The sequence below is a fragment of the Ictidomys tridecemlineatus genome, chromosome 5, assembly GCF_052094955.1.
Source record: "Ictidomys tridecemlineatus isolate mIctTri1 chromosome 5, mIctTri1.hap1, whole genome shotgun sequence".
NCBI classification, from domain to species: Eukaryota; Metazoa; Chordata; class Mammalia; order Rodentia; family Sciuridae; genus Ictidomys; species Ictidomys tridecemlineatus.
In genome coordinates this window covers 56,000,522-56,017,555 of record NC_135481.1, presented here as the reverse complement: position 1 = coordinate 56,017,555, position 17,034 = coordinate 56,000,522, and the positions used below count along the sequence as shown (strand labels likewise).

At 31.9% G+C, this 17,034-nt stretch overlaps 1 protein-coding gene across 5 annotated transcripts in view; it reads left to right on the top strand.

Annotated features, from left to right (window-relative positions):
* The window catches only part of C5H14orf39 (chromosome 5 C14orf39 homolog), a 35,674-nt gene that overhangs the window by 3,011 nt on the left and 15,629 nt on the right, over nucleotides 1-17,034 (top strand). For 4 of the 5 annotated variants that reach the window (XM_040275693.2, XM_078050009.1, XM_078050011.1 and 1 more), the window contains 9 exons: nucleotides 1,163-1,252; nucleotides 4,702-4,889; nucleotides 4,983-5,025; nucleotides 6,723-6,843; nucleotides 7,962-8,059; nucleotides 12,117-12,247; nucleotides 13,035-13,111; nucleotides 16,437-16,522; nucleotides 16,716-16,774. In XM_040275693.2, coding sequence (XP_040131627.2) covers nucleotides 1,163-1,252; nucleotides 4,702-4,889; nucleotides 4,983-5,025; nucleotides 6,723-6,843; nucleotides 7,962-8,059; nucleotides 12,117-12,247; nucleotides 13,035-13,111; nucleotides 16,437-16,522; nucleotides 16,716-16,774 — 893 coding nt within the window. The remainder of the gene's footprint in view (nucleotides 1-1,162; nucleotides 1,253-4,701; nucleotides 4,890-4,982; nucleotides 5,026-6,722; nucleotides 6,844-7,961; nucleotides 8,060-12,116; nucleotides 12,248-13,034; nucleotides 13,112-16,436; nucleotides 16,523-16,715; nucleotides 16,775-17,034) is intronic. The other variant, XM_078050010.1, reaches the window with a different exon arrangement.

Sequence of the window (17,034 nt, the reverse complement as noted above, 5' to 3'; positions counted from 1 at the left end):
TTGACATGGGAAAATGTTAATAGTATATTGCAAATTGAACAAAACAGTTTATGCATCATTATTCATAATATGAACCCAATGCATGATAATATATCTATATCTAAGAAAAACCTCAAAGGATGCACATTGAAAAGCTTATAGTGAATATCTTCTCAGTGAGCATATGTTTCTTATGGAATTTTTAAATACTCAGAAAATATGCATGTATAATCTTAGACCTTCAGATTTCCTTTTGGGGAATATATTTTAAGTATCAGAAATTAAGGGGTTAAATTAAATTATATCTCAGTTGGTAGAGTGCTCACCTGGAATGCACAAGGCCTTGGGTTCAATCCCCAGCACCACAAAAAAAAAAAAAAAAAAAAAGGAAGAAAGAAAAGAAATTAAGACAAATATTTAATTATAATTTCAGTAATTTTATGTGAATATGATCTCAGTGATGTTAAAATATATAACTGTAGCAAAATCTTGAAACAATTTTAAAATCGTAGTAGTTATTTAATATTGAGAATATGTATGATAGTTTCTTATGTATACTCTCTGTGCTTCCAAATGGGCATATGTACTTTTTGTTTTTCTTTTTCATTTTGCATATGTACTTTTTGAATTTGGAAAAAAAATGAAAATAGAGAAAATATTCAAACAATACTTAGAATGGAAGCTGCCATGGTATATATAGTAATTTTAGTTTTTTTGTATTGGTAATAGTTTTCAAGTTATATAATAAAACAAAAATATATAAGGTGAATATTCATTTTATTCTATCTGATTTGATAACCTATTTTGGCCTAGTTTCAGCTATGCTATATTTGCTTCTTTCCCTGTCATATCTCAAAAACAAATTTCATGTAAAAATTAATGAATATTAATATTTGAGCATATGAGTGTGTGGATATTGATAGTGATGGGGATAGGATATGCAGTTTTTTTTCTTTTTTAATACTGTTGTATTTATTATTTTAAAAATTGGTTCATATTAATTATACAGAGTAGTAGATTTCATTGTGGCATAGGGAATGTTTTCTTGATGTAAACTTGTTTTCTCTAGGAAGACACATTCATTTCTCTTTAAATGATTTTGTTCATTTTTTATTATCTCTGCCAATTTTTTTTTTGTTTATCATTCTGAAGTGCTAATTACAACTATAACTTTTTTCCATAGCTGGAAGCCAACATGTGATGTTTTTCATAAACATGAAGATTATATGCAGGACCAGTTTACTGTTTATCAAGAAACCATTGAAAAAGACAAGTACAGTATTTATATTAACTTAATAAGTGTATCAGTTCTATAAATTAGTATTACTGGAACATTTTGTAAGAATTTAGAAAGTGTATATTCTGAGGGAATATTTTTTTAAGTAAATGTGATATCTCGGACTGAATCATTGAAAGTCTCCATATTTGTTGTAAAAGCTTGAATATGTTGAGATATTGCCTTAGATATAAACCATTTATCTATCAGCAGCATTTATAGCAAAGTTCTTCAATTAATGGTATTTATGACTAAACAGTGTAGGCAAACATTTAGGAGGATAATTATTTGTAGAATAAACATTTTGAAAAATTTGAGGTATTGGTTTTTTAAAGGTATTTTGTATCAAATTTCAAGTTTTTCAGATTGCTAATTTAGTAAAGTGGTTATATTCTAATGGAGAAATACCAGTAGTTATATGAATTTATTTTACTTTGTGTAAAATCATATCATCCTAGGGATTAAATGTAATTAATGAATGTAATAAAACAAGGTTAGAGACTTTGAACATGATATATATAGCATTAAAATTTTACCTAATTTTAAAAACTGAAATGATTTGGGGAGAACACTTATCAGTTTTTATATTTTACTTAAGAAACACATATGTTGAAGGCCTTGTGGTGCATACCTATAATCCTAACAAGTTGAAGGTTGAGATAGGAGGATCACTAGTTCAAGGGCAGCTCTAGCAACTTAGTGAGACTCTAAGCAACTTAGCAAGATACTGTCTCAAAAATAAAAAATAAAAAAATAATGCCGGGAATAAAGCTCAGTGGTAAAGCACCCTTGATTTCAGTCCCCAATATCAAACAAACAAAAAAAAAAGCCCTCCTAAAATAACTACCCATGTAAAATCTATAATCCATTATTTTCAAAGATGAGTCTTAGGTTAAAACTAAAGTTTAAAATTGGGACTTAATGGCATTAGAAATCTTGTATGTAGATGAGGTTTCTCAGGAAAATATATGGAGCAAAGTGGAGAAAGGCAAAAGTATGCTATCACCCAAAGAGTAGACAGAGGGTGGAAAAGATGAAGGAGACTATTAGGTTGTCATTTATAGATCCTGCTTCAATCCCAAAAGAATGTGAGATATTTGTATAAAAATACCACAGTGTTTAAAAAAAATAAAGGCTACATGTGGTCCTGCATATTGTTTGTTAAAAGTACAGATTAGGCTTTGAAATTCTTAGTAGTAAAGGCATTGATCAAGAAATATGATCAGAGTATTCATTTAAAAAAATTCAATTAGAGGCTGGGGGTGTGACTCAATGGTAGAACATTTTCCTAGGATGCTCAAGTCCCTGGTTTTAATCCTTAGCAGTTTAGTTGCTTAGGATAAGTTATGAAGTTTTTCCCGAGACTTGAGAGAAATTTCTCTCCTGGGTCTTCAAAAAGGGGAAATTGGGGAGTGTGGTAATATTTTCAGTAAATTCTTTCAAAAAAGTCCCTGTTTTTAATGTTTTTATTAATGCATTAAGTTATACATAATAGTGGTATTCATTTTGACATATTCATAAATGCATATAATTTCCTTCATTTCAACAATCAGTACTGAGGAAGTAGGAAGGAAGTAGGGGCACTAGCTACTTATTTCTGATCTCCCATTCTTGTTCTGAGCAATCATGAAGACTAGTACTGCTAGAATAAATTAGATAATAATGACTTTCTGAATCATGACTTAGCTATGCTGTGTTCTGCCAAAGTTTCTATATGGAAGATGTTAGAAGTGGATATGACTATATAATATGAACAAGATGGAATATGGTATGCTAATCTCATATGAAACAGGTGACCCAGGCCTAATTTTTCAATGGTATTTCTCTTCTCCCTGGACCATTTTCCCAAGTTATTATATAAGTGGGGTCTTAATTAATAAATATACATTTAGAAGAATAGGAACTTATTTGGGGCTCAACTGCTTTATCTTGCTAAAGGGGACAGAGTTTAGCAATACTAAAAAATTAGATCATTCTTAAAATTCAGACTTGTTGACGCAGTACTTGTTAATCATTATTTATGAAACCAGAAGTTTTAAGAATACTTGCTCCTATTCTCTGCTAAGGAGAATAATCATTATAGCATCTTTTAAGAAATTTCTTGATCCAAGAAATAAAATCTTGAGGAATATAAGGACTATATATTTTCAAAAAGTTTACTATGAATATTATTTTTGAAACCAGAATTTGGTAAAAAGAGGATTCAGGAATATATTTTCTGTAGGACTGGGATGTATAGGTCAATGAGTGAGGCTCTCGGTGCAGTCCCTAACTGAGGCTGAGGGTATATTTTCTGTGAAGAACTGTATTGAGTACTTTCAGTGTTATAGATCAGGATTGGCAAACATTTTTTGTAAAATACCAGATAGTAAGTATTGTAGCTCAACTCTACTATGTGGTACAAGATGGCTTTAGGTCATATATAAATAAATGAGATATGATCCAATAAAACCTTATTGGACAGTGAAATTTTAACTTCATATAATTTTATTATGTCATGGAGTATATTTCGAGTTTTTTTCAATAATTTAAAAACCATTCTTAGACAACAGAGGATGGATTAGATTTGGCACATAGGCAGCCTGGGGATGTAGCTCAGTGGTAGAGCACTTGCTTAACATGCAAGGCTCTAGATTCAATCCTCAGTATCTCCTCCCCTACCCCATCACAAAGTTTTGGTACATAGGCAGTAGTAATCAACTCCTTTGTCCATATGGGTCAAATAAGAAAGAAGTCTTAATATTCTTTTGTAAGAATAATGCCTCACTTACGACTTGTGCCTAAATAGATGGTCACCCATTATTAGTTGAGTTGATATAGAAGAGTTCCTCCAAATGGCTCAAATTTTCTTCGTAAGAATACTTGTGGGGTATACATGAATGATTATGAACCCAGAGTTTTAACACATAGAACGTGACTTCATGTAATAATTTCAGCTAAAAAAATTAAAGGAGATTTAAAAGGCATAGTTACAGAGGTCAGAACCCAGGGAGCATAGATATTTAAGAAGGTATAACTGATATTGGCCAAATTATATTGTTATATCCTGTGCATGAATGAATATGTAACAACAAATCCCATCATTATGTACAACTGTAATGCACCAATAAAAAATGTGGGGAAAAAAAGGTGTGACTAAAAGAACCCAGTTCTGCAATGTCATTTAGGATGAACATGAAAAAGAGATCATTTGATTGGACAATTTAGATCATTGATGACCATGGAAAGAATAATGTCATTTTACTGGTGGAAGTGGAAGTTAAATTGAAGAAGATTAACCAGGTGAGGAATAAAAAAAGTATAGCTGAGAAGTGTCTTGAGGTTAAAGAAAGTTGAAGGACAGACAAATAGATGTTTGAATTGCTTTTTATACTTAATTTAAGAGACTTTAACAAGTGATATTTATTAGGTTTTTAGATCTATTCTACATCATTTATTTTTAACAGAAAAATGTATCATGATTATGTATGTCAGTATAAAGAAGTTTTGAAGCAATACCAACTAAAATATTCAGAAACACCCTTTTCACGTGAATATTATGAGAAGAAAAGAGAACATGAAGAAATTCAAAAGAGAGTGTTGGCATGTTCTGAACAACTAAAAATGAATGAAACTATTCTTATGGAATTTCTAGGTATTAACCTTTCTGTAATATGTTGCTTTAATAATTATATCTTTGTACTGAGAAGAATATAATAAATCAGTCTCAACTATGACTTTTTTTCAGTGCCTGCACCCTTTCCATCACTTCTAAAGTGGACATTACACATGTATCCACAATAGTATTTCTGTTTATAATTTTATTAGATAAGTATTGTTTCTGTATTTTAATTATTATTTTGTTTTCCTGATGAGAGCTTCATAGATTTGTTTTTGAGTTTAATTCAGATTTTAAAGGTCACTTTAAGGTCTTTTGGGATTAGTTCTCATGTACATGTGATCAAAAGCAAGTAATTTTAAGGGGAATAAAATTGTATATGTATTTGGCTTTAAAGTGGCATATCAACAATCAAACTAATGAAAATGTCATCTTTGTCTTATCAAAGAAGTTCTGATTAAATTGATTAATTATTACTTGTTATGATAGATGGTGGTAAGGAAGTGAGTCAACAATTATTCACTAAAATTTAAAAATTCATTGGGTACTTACCTTGTGTCAGGCAGTACTGAAGAAATTACAAAGCTCTCTTGCAAGGAGCTCACAGTTTAGTAGAGGAGAAAGACAAATAAAGAATTCTAATACAGTATCACTGTAATAGATGCTTAAGTAATTCTTAATTGGTCTAAGTCTCACCTGTTTGTCAGAGAGATCTTTCCTGATGCTGAACTTGAAACTTTAATCCTCTTTCAACCTCCACAATCCTTTATATGCTTTTCTATCAGATTATAACTCCTATGTTTGTACTAAGTCTTCTTTATCCCTGTATTCTACCTTGCTTCCTTTCTGTTTCATCCTAAACCATTCTTTTATCTCCTCTGTTGCTTTTTATCCTTCATGTTTTGGTTTGAGCCTATTATATTTTTATGAACATTTGTTGTTTATCTATGCATTAACTTCTTAGTGGGAAAGGGCAGAGGTTAGTTGGTAGGTGAAGTACAGAAAGTATAAGGGAGTTGGATATGAGTTGGGATGAGATGTAAAATTGCATGACAAATAAGAAGAGGTAGATGGAGGTAGGAAGAATTAAAGATTAGGATTTAAATATCTATTTCTAAAAATTTAAACTGATACTTTTGGTAATAACTTAGCTTTATAAATAATATTCACCTGAAATGTTTGTTCTAGCATATAAGTCACATATTTTTAAGGCAGGATAGGAAGTTCTGATAAAATTTCTCTAGAGTTCTTGTTCACTGTTACTCTTCTATTCATTTCTAAATTCTAGATAGATAATAGAGGAACTTAGGTAATTGTGTTAATTAATAACCATTTAGGATTCTATTAATAGCAGATAAATTTTCTACTTGAAATTGAGTCTAAATCCTCTCTAAACAGAATGTCCAGATGAAAGTTCTCAGTTTTACAGGGTGCATTGATGAACCTTATAAGGCAAGAAAAGGGAAATTGGGTGGATTTTTAATGTTGATTTTGGAATAATACATGATGGAAGCATAAAAAGTTAAATTGGGACCTGAATTTATTATATTTTATTAGTCATCCCAATGACACAGTGAACTTAGTTTTAAAAAACCAAATAACATCTTGTGAAAATATTTAACTGAATGAAAAAATTCTAACAAATATTTTTGATGGATGTTACTTTTAAGTTAATAGAGATCAATACTAACTTATCTTCATTAGTCTGCCAAATATTTATATTAATCTTACCTGTTTCAGTAACAGTGCTTATTGCTTATATATACCACATATATAAATGACATTATATAATATTAACTATCTCTGACATAGTACACTTATTTTAAATGTAAAGTTTACTTGCACAGCATAGTTCCTTAACATAAAAAGAGTTAATCTGAGATGTAAAACACAAGATATCCTCAAACATGCCAACAGTTTTACCAAAAGTTCATCTGAATTGAAGAAAGAAGCAGATGAAGCAGAAATGGAAATTAATTCATTAAACAAGGTATATATTTTGTTATTGTTTCTAAAATATGTATTAATGTATAATAGTGTGTTAATTGACACCTTAGAAGAGCTGTTAAGATAGCCTCAATGTGGACAAAGGCCAATTGATAAGCTTTAGATCACTTTGAAGCCAAAATGTATTTCAGGTGTGGAATTTATTTAACTCTGAATTTGAGGGAATAGGTTGGCTTTTGGGAGGGCCTGAGGAAGGATCAAGATGTAGGTTAAGAGGAATTTACTTATTGACTTGTGGTGCAGTAGGTTAAACCCAAGGCCTCATGCATACTAGGCTCTGGGTTTGATCCACTGGTACCTAATACCTCTGGCTCTGTAACAGGAATTTAAAAGCATTGAAAAAGTAACAGTGTTTTCAAAAAGGTAAACAAGATAGTAAATAGTTAAATAATTTAATCTTGTAAAATTTACAACTGTAGTTTATAATTTTTAGGAAGCCAGTCTAGAACCAGTTAAACTTTTAAGGTTTTATTGAATATTTTTAGTATCATCCATTGAATTGTGGCTTTGATTCACATAGATACAAGAACTCATCAAAATAATTTTATAAATTTTGAGAAAATATTGAAAATTAAATTTTATAGTTATAAGGTACAAAATAATATCAATATAATTTTATTTTTTTATAAATATTTGTTTGTTAGTTTTAGGTGGACACATATCTTTATTTTTTTATGTGGTCCTGAGGATCGAACCCAGTGCCTCATGGCATGTTACGCAAGCACTCTACCATTGAGCCACAACCCCAGCGCCCCCAGCAATATAATTTTAATAATGAGAGAAAAATGGATGCTATTTCCTTTAAAATATGTGATAACTATGTCCCTGTATAAATATTCAATGTCTATTTTGCTTATGATTATTCTTTTAAAAAATGGAAATTATTGATATTTATGATTGAAAATTTAGTAGTAAGGAAAAATTAAAGGGGTATGATTTAATATTGATGTAACTCTTAATGACTTTCAATAGAAGATAGTAAATTCTGCCAAAAATACAAATCTTGTGATTCTACAGAAAAAAATCATATTCATTAATTAAGATAAAACGTTCTTCTTTGCAGGTAATTATTTCATTTTCCTTTCCCATTTTTCTTTTTAGCTGATTGCAAGACTTTATGAAACCAAGAATCTTTCAGAAACTCTTGAAGAAAAGAAAAAAAGTACAGAAAAGAGAAAGGAATTGAAAGAAAGGTATAGGTAAATTTTAAAATTGAATTTTATGTGACCAGAAATTCTGCATCTAAAAGTTTGATTCTGTATTCTATCCTCTTTTTTTTTGTTCTGATTAGTTATACATGACAGCAGAATGCATTTTGTTTCATTGTACACAAATGGAGCACAACTTTTCATTTCTCTGGTTGTACATGATGTAGAGTCACCCATTTGTGCAGTCATATATGTACCCAAGGTAATAATGTCCTCATTCCACCATCTTCCTACCCCCATTCCTGTTCTCCTTCCCTCCCTCCCCTTTGCCCAATCCAAAGTCCCTTCATTCTTTCCATGCCCCCTCCCCTCATTATGGATCAGCATCCACTTATCAGAGAGAATATTCAGCCTTTGGTTTTTGGGGATTGGCTTACTTTGCTTAGCCTGATATTCTCCAACTCCATCCATTTACCTGCAAATACCAGAATTTTATTCTCTTTTAATACTGAGTAATATTCCGTTGTGTATATATACCACAGTTTCTTTATCTGTTCATCTATTGAAAGGCATCCAGATCAGACAGTTTTGCTATTGTGAATTGAGCTGCTATAAAAATTGATGTGACTGTGTCACTATAGTATACTGATCTTAAGTCTTTTGGGTATAGACAGAGGAGTGGGATAGCTGGGTCTAATGGTGGTTCCTTTCGTAATTCTCTGAGGAATCTCCATACTGCTTTCCAGAGTGATTGCACCAATTTGCAACGTACCTTTTCCCCACATCCTCGCCAGCATTTTTGTTGCTTGTATACTTGATAATTGCCATTCGGACTGGAGTAAGATGAAATCTTAGAGTAGTTTTGATTTGCATTTCTCTAATTACTAGAGATATTGAATATTTTTTCATATATTTGTTGATGGATTGTATATCTTCTTCTGATAAGTGTCTATTCAGTTTCATAGACCATTTGTTGATTGGGTTATTTGGGTTTTTTGTTTTTTGGTTTTTTTTTGGTGTTAAGTTTTTTGAGTTCTTTTATATATCCTGGAAGTTAGTGCTCTATCTGATGTGTATGTCTAGTAAAGATGTTCTCCCACTCTGTGGGCTCTGTCTTCATGTTATTTATCTTTTCCTTTGATGAGAAGAAGCTGTTTAGTTTGAATCCATTCCATTTATTGATTCTTGATTTTATTTCTTGTGCTTTAGTAGTCTGATCAAGGAAGTCAGGACCCAATCTGACATGATGAAGATTTGGGCCTACTTTTCCTTCTATTAGGCACAGGGTCTCTGGTCTAATTCCTAGGTCCTTGATCCATTTTGAGTTGAGTTTTGTACATGTTGAGAGAGAGGAATTTAATTTCATTTTGCTGCATATGATTTCCAGTTTTCCCAGCATCATGTGTTGAAGAGGCTATCTTTTCTCCAATGTATGTTTTTTACACCTTTGTCATGCAGGCTATCTTCTGTTAATTTCTTATGAAAAATATTAATTTAAGGGGTTGGGGTTGTGGCTCAGTGGTAGAGCGCTCGCCTAGCACGTGTGGGGCCCTGGGTTCGATCCTCAGCACCACATAAAAAATAAATAAATTAAAAAAACCTATTGTATCCAACTATAACTAAAAAATAAAATATTTTTAAAAATATTAATTTAAATGTTATGAACTATTATTATTTAGTATTCTTTAGTGAGACTGAGGATATTATAATTGTAGAGGGAGAGACGGTAGCAACAGTACATCTGATGCACAATCCACCTTTTTATCATCTTGTCACCAACTTGTTTAGTTCTTTCTTTATCATGGAGAGTGTAGATGAGCCTATAATTGTGACTTAATCCATGACGTCATATGTTTCCTTGTTTTTCTGTCCTGTTTTTTGATAAAATAGACCTTAGTGGTGGAAGTATGAAGAAAAAGTCATTAATTTTTCTCTTACAGAAAAATAGATGTGTTACTCTTGCTGTTTCTGATCTACTTGCTATTTTTTTTTCTTTTTGCCTGTGCCCTTTTTTCATTCTAAATTTCCATTCCTCAGTCTTCATTGCCTTTGTGTTGATTTTTCAACACACTCTTCTCGAGTTTATTTCCCTGAACCCACTTCCTTGGATCTGTTATTTGCTTGACCTCCTCCCCAACATGTTGCACTCCCACATATCATGTCTATGGCAGTGTGTATTTAGTTTTATGATGAAATTGATTTTAAAAAATAGGCAAACATACAGAATTTTGCTTTGCCAACAATGTTTTAACATAAAATTCTGTATATTGAGAGGAACTTATATAAATATTTAGTCATTTTTTACTCAGTGTATACAGTAGCACCCCCTTATCCATGGTTTTGCTTTCCATGATTTCAATTACCTGTAGTCAACCATGATCCAGAAATATTAGATAGAAAATTCTGGAAATAAACAATTAAATTGCATGCTGTTCTGAATAGTCTGATGAAATTTCATGCCATTGTACTCTGTCCTACCTGGGATGTGAATCATCACTTTGTTCAGTATGTCTAAACTGTATACATTACCTGCCTGTTACTTACTTAGTGGCCATTTCAATTATCCCATTGAATGTTATATTATCATGGCGCTGGTGTTCAAGTAACCCTTATTTTACTTAAAAATGACCCCAAAGTGAAAGATTATGATGCTGGCAATTTGGATATGTCGAATAGAAGCTGTAAAATGCTTTATTTAAATGAAAAGGTGAAAGTTCTTAACATAAGGGGAAAAAACAGTTATATGCTTAGGATGCCAAGATCTGTGATTAGATTTATCTGTCCATGAAATTGTGAAGAAGGAAAAATAAATTTATGCTAGTTTTGCTATCATACCTCACACTGCAAAAGTTAGGCCATAGCTGAGTGTGGGGGTGCTGCCTTGGGAGACTAAGACAGGAGGATTGCAAGTTGGAGACCAGCCTCAGCAACTTAGGCCCTAAGCAGCTTAGAGATAACTTGTCTCAAAATTTAAAAAATAAATAAAAAGGACTGGAGATGTAGCTCAGTGATTAAGTACTCCTGGGTTAAATCCACCAAGGAGGGAAAAAAGCTACAATGTGTAATAAGTGCTTGCTTAGTTAAGATGGAAAAGGTGTTAAATTTGTCTATGTATGTATAGGGAAAACTATGGTATATGTAAAGTTTGGTACTGGGGAACTTATCATGTATCCTAAATTGATAAGGTAGAATCAGTGTATTTGATAGCATTTATTCTACTTCATTGATTTAGGAAGAAGTCAATGAAATTATCTTTCAGTAAAAAACTTAAAAGACCCACTTATAATGTATTACTGTTTTAATGATTTCTGTATTCATGGTAGTTGATTTGTTTCCAAATCAGTCTTTTTAAAGTTTAAAGTACTCTGAAATCTAAAATGTTACTTTTATGATTAGACTTTTGGTTTAAGATGTTTTTGATATGTTTGAAAAGTCATTAAAAATGACTGTTTGCCAGATGTATTAATGCATGTGTGTAATCCCAGTGACTTGGGAGGCTGAGGCAGAAGGCTTGCAAGTTTGAAGCCTCAGCAACTTAAGAAGGCCCTAAGCAACTTAATGAGACTCTGTCTCAAAATATAAAAAGGCCTGGGGATATGGCTCAGTTGCTAAGTGTCCCTTGGTTCAATTCCTAGTACCAAAACAAAAAGAATGATTATGTCTTAAAAATAAAATTGTGACATACTGAGAAGATTACTGGACTTAATCAGGAAAAGTGTTTTAGCTCTGATACTATTACCAAGTAATTTAATAATATTGTACAAAAGTCTGTTAAAAATCTCTGGAACTGGGGCTGGGGATGTGGCTCAAGCGGTAGCACGCTCGCCTGGCATGTGTGCAGCCCGGGTTCTATCCTCAGTACCACATACAAACAAAAGATGTTGTGTCCACCGAAAAACTAAAAAATAAATATTAAAAAAATTCTCTCTCTCTCTCTCTCTCTCTCTCTCTCTCTCTCTCTCTCTCTCTTTAAAAAAATCTCTGGAACTTAGTTTCATTATTTGCAAAGTGGAGGATTTTAACTATATAGTATCTAAATATCCTCTAGCTTCAGAATATGTTAATTTTTACTTAGCTCATATTTAATGTAATCTGTTCTTCTCTTTAGAATTTTTGAAAAAGATGAGCATATGCTTGTATTGAATAAAATCCCTCAAAGCACTCAATTATTTCTTCCTTATGAACCTCATAAATTAGTAAGACCAAAAAAGATGCATTCTTCAGAACCAAGAGTTACAGGTACAGAATTGTTTATTATTTAATAACTTTATTTGTTTGGGTTAAACCCACAGAAGGAGAAATAAAATAAATTTTAGTTATCATTTGACGTGAGCAAGAACAAACAATACTGGAGACTTAGACTCAGGAAAGTACTGCTTTGAGTTGGAGAACAAACAAGAAATGTCTTCTCTACATATTTTTTCCCTCTGAGAAGGAAACTTTTCACATAAAATGTGTTCTGGTTGGGTTGCTCAGCTGTCAGAGGAATATAAATAATTATATATTTTTATTTGAGGAATTATATTGTCATATGTATGACTTCTATGGGTAGCATACTTGTGTTAATAGTGTTTGAGACTTGGTCATTGAAACATTTGAATTAGATTTCATTCAAGGGTCCATAGATTAACTAGTTTAACTATATTATCTGTCTCCCCTCCATCATTACTATTATTACTTTGTCTTTTTTGGTTATGGATTCTAAAGCTACAGTTTTGCCAGTTGGTCATTTTATCATTTCATATTTAATTGCTATAATAGTGAATATAGAGTGATAAATTAAGAGATTTGATGTTTAAAATTGTGTATTTAAATTTAAATTTGATATTCATATAGACTTGATTGTCTAAATGATAAGGTTAGATTAAATGGTGGAGATGAGGGCCAGGGTTGTAGCTAAGTGGTAGAGTGCAAACTTAGTGTGCATAAGGCCCTGGGTTCAATCCTCAGTATGAGAAAAAAGTCAGAGATGATGTTTGATTCTATCTTCAGAATTGATTTTAAGTAGTATTACTTAATAATCTAGATAACAAAGAAGAATTTTCTGTGCAGCAGTCAAAGCTTGCCAACATTGACTTCAGACAAAAGGAAAAAGACCCACACGTAGGTATTTCTTTTTAAATAATATAGATTAAATACTTGCTTTCATTAAATGAGAGTAATGTACTATACTTGAGACAGAGATGTGTGTGTGCAGGTGTGTGTTATAAATATATTAAATCAGCCATTAGCATAACCTTTGGGATCTAAAAAAATTTAAATTTGAATATGACATTCTGAATATAGACTATAATCTGCTCGATTGCCTTCAAAATAATGGAAAAAATATTTTAAAATACCAAGCCCTATATCTATTAAACCAAAAACTTGAAAAATCTCTGGAAGAAGAAACACTGATTGGATTGAAGAAGGAAATTATAACCTGAGACATGCATAGGATAATTCTGTTAACAAAATAGAGATCCAGGGACAATCAATAGGATAATTTGTTGGGCTCCTTCAGAGGGAGTTAAGTAACTTAACTCATGTTCATCTTTGTTTCTCTACTTTGCCTTTGGTCAGCCTCAGTAATGGGATGACTGACTCCAGGTGGAAGCAGTGAGTAAGGGAGCATGGGTAAGAGAAACTGGCTTGTGTCCTGGATGGTTCTTGATGCCTGTGAAAAATAAGGACTACACCAACCAAATAACTAACTGCTGATATTGCACATCTTTATTTTCCCTTGAAAACAGTCCAGAGGGAATTCCTCAATGAAAAAAAATTTGTCCTTTCAATGATTTGTAATTAATTCAGACACTAAAATGAAACTTAAGTCTTATAGAAATCTAAAATTACAGATGATTTTAATATGGGATGAAGGTAGATAAATGAGGAAAACAAATGTTTACCGATGTTTTTAATTTTTTGGTGGTGGAGGGGTAGTAGATGTAGGGAGAAAATATAAATGCTGATTAAGTATACATTCTGGAAAAATGTAAATTTATGTCTGTATGTCAAATATTTAAGAAAATCATCAGAAGAGAAATGGAAGGTGTAAATTTTTTAAAAGTAGAAGAAAAAAGATAAAAATTAGGTCAACAGAGTGGAAACAACAGTTAGCATTTAGATAGTAAACAAATAAGATGCTGGGAAAAGTTCTGAACAGATAAACAATCATAAAAATCTGACTGTGTTAAACCACTATTAGAAGACAGAGGTACTTGTATGGGATATATTTTAAAAATACAGTTACATACTATTAAAACAGAATAGCTGAAACAATTTTACAAATAAAGGCTAAAAATAAAAAATGGAAAGTATGTATCAGGCAAATACAAACAAAAAAGCAAATATAACAATATATAAAAATAACAATGTCATATTAAATGGAGTTTAAGATGAAAAGCATTAGCAAGGATATATATATTTCTTATTTTTTAAAGAGAACAGTTTATTGAGAAATCATAAAAACCATGTTGCACCAAATTATGCAAAGCAAAAATTGACAGAACATCTATCATAACAAAAACAATGAAATAAACTTTCCATTTAAGCCAGATATTTTTAGGGAAAATTAAAGGCTGTAAATGAACATAATAAAGCAGTGGCTTACATGTTAATATTAAAAAAATTTATTTAAAATTAAAAATGAAGTATTAGCTCTTTCACATGTAAATAAAAAAGAAAGTTCAGGCTTCAATCTTTTAATTTGTTCTTTTACTTTTCTGTATTCCGTTTCAAAGGTTTTAGAGGATAGAGGGACACAGAGCAGATCATCATTTGAGAAATGGCAAGATTTTCTTAATTAGTTATAGTATGAAGGGAATAAATTTTAAAAAGATTTACCTTAACTGTTATAAAAATAGTTTATTATATTTATGATAAACATCAAATTCATTGAGGGTTTTGAATTTGTTTTCCAGTATTTGTATGTTTTATATGTAGTAGTTTCAGTTAATGTATATAAGCATTATATTGCTAATGATGATGATAAGGTTGAAATGCCAATGAAATGAGAGAAACTTGTATAGCTTTAGCAAATGTTTATTGTTATTTTTTTTAGTTTTATTGATTTTATTTTTTTTAAATACACAACAGCAAAATGCATTACAATTCTTATTACACATATAGAGTACAATTTTTCATATCTTTGTATACAGAGTATGTTCAATTCATGCCTTTTTACATGTACTTTTTTTTTTTTTGCATTGCAATTCTTATTACACATATATACTCACGGGTTTCTGTTTTCTCGACTAAGAGGCTCAGGGTTTACTCCAGTTAAACTGGGCTGACTGGGCTGTGCAAAATAACCACACAAGAGACACAAATACCGTTTTCTTTGGGGTTGCTGTGATGGCTCCTCTGACCTTAATGGTCCACAGGAAGAGAGAGAGCTTTTATTAAGGAGAAGCTATTCAAATGAGATAAGGGGTCAGGTTTTAGGGGGCTGAGTCTATCTTCATGATGTCCACTGTCAGCAGGTTGACTGACACCTGGGTAGGCCACACCCAAGGACACAGTAAGAGAAGGGGACACACAAGGCACTTCCATGGGAAGATTCTATCCTAAACAGGGCAAGGGGTTATATTACAAAGGAGCAGGTGAGCATAGTTTCACCTGTGGGGCTGTAGCAAGACACACCCATGCACAAGACACTGTCCCTGGAACCCAAGAAGAGTGGGCAAAGCTCTGCCACATTTCTGTGACTGAGCACCTCAGAACCCAGTCGGGAGTGTGACTCAGTCACATGTAAGGTTGGTCTCCCACAATATACCACAATTTTTCATATCTCTGTTTGTATATAAAGTATGTTGACACCCAATTCGAGTCTTCATACATATACTTCGGATAATGATGTCCATCACGTTCCATGGTCCTTGCTAATCCCCTGCCCCTCTTTTTCCCTCCCACCCTTCTTTTCTATCTAGAATTCATCTAATCCTCCCATGCTCCCCCTCCCTACCCTACTATGAGTCAGCCTCCTTATATCAGAGAAAATATTCAGCATTTGGTTTTTAGGGATTGGCTAACTTCACTTAGCATTATCTTCTCCTACGCCATCCATTTACCTACAAATGCCATGATTTTATTCTCTTTTAATGATGAGTAAAATTCCATTGTGTATGTATGCCACATTTTTTTTAATCTATTCATCCACTGAAGGGGCATCTAGGTTGGCTCCAAAGTTTAGGTATTGTGAATTGTGCTGCTATAAACATTGATGTGGCTGTGTCCCTGTAGTATACTGTTTTTAAGTCCTTTACGTATAGACTGAGGAGAGGGATAGCTGGGTCAAATGGTGGTTCCATTCCCAGATTTCCAAGGAATCTTTATACTGCTTTCCTTACTGGCTGTACCAATTTGTAGTCCCACCAGCAATGTATGAGTGTACCTTTCTCCCCACATCATATGTAGTCAATTCTAATGCTTTCTTTTTTTCTTTCAGGTATTTAATGATTCTGGTGCGAATAACAATTCAAAATGTTCACATGTTACTGATATTAAAAGTTCACAAAATTTTATGCAGTTCAGGTAATTTTTTAAAATAAGAAAATTCTTAAGAGGTGAGGATGTAGTTTTAGTGGTAGAGGACTTACATGGCATGCTACTAGGTCCTGGTTTGAATCCCCAACCCTACCTTCCCCCAATAAAAAAAAACTTTAATTTCTGAAATTTGTGAATATCAATTCAAAATAATATAAAAATTATATGCATTGCATTTTAGATTGTTAACTCCTCAGAAACGATCAAACAACAATCAGTGGTTTGAAAAAAGACAAACAGGTATTTGCTATTCATATTTTTCCTAATAAATAAGGGTAATAAATTACATCAGTTTTTTATAGTAGAATTATTTGGATTGTTTACATCTCTGTATAATTGATCATGCATGCCTGGTTTTAAAACGTATTCCCTCTAAATATTAAGTAAATGTATTTTATTGTAGAAATTTTGAAATACAAAAAAATATAAAAAATACTACCACGCAGAAATAATGGACATGATACATACCAGTGTATATTCTTTTAGTCTTTTTTTCTATG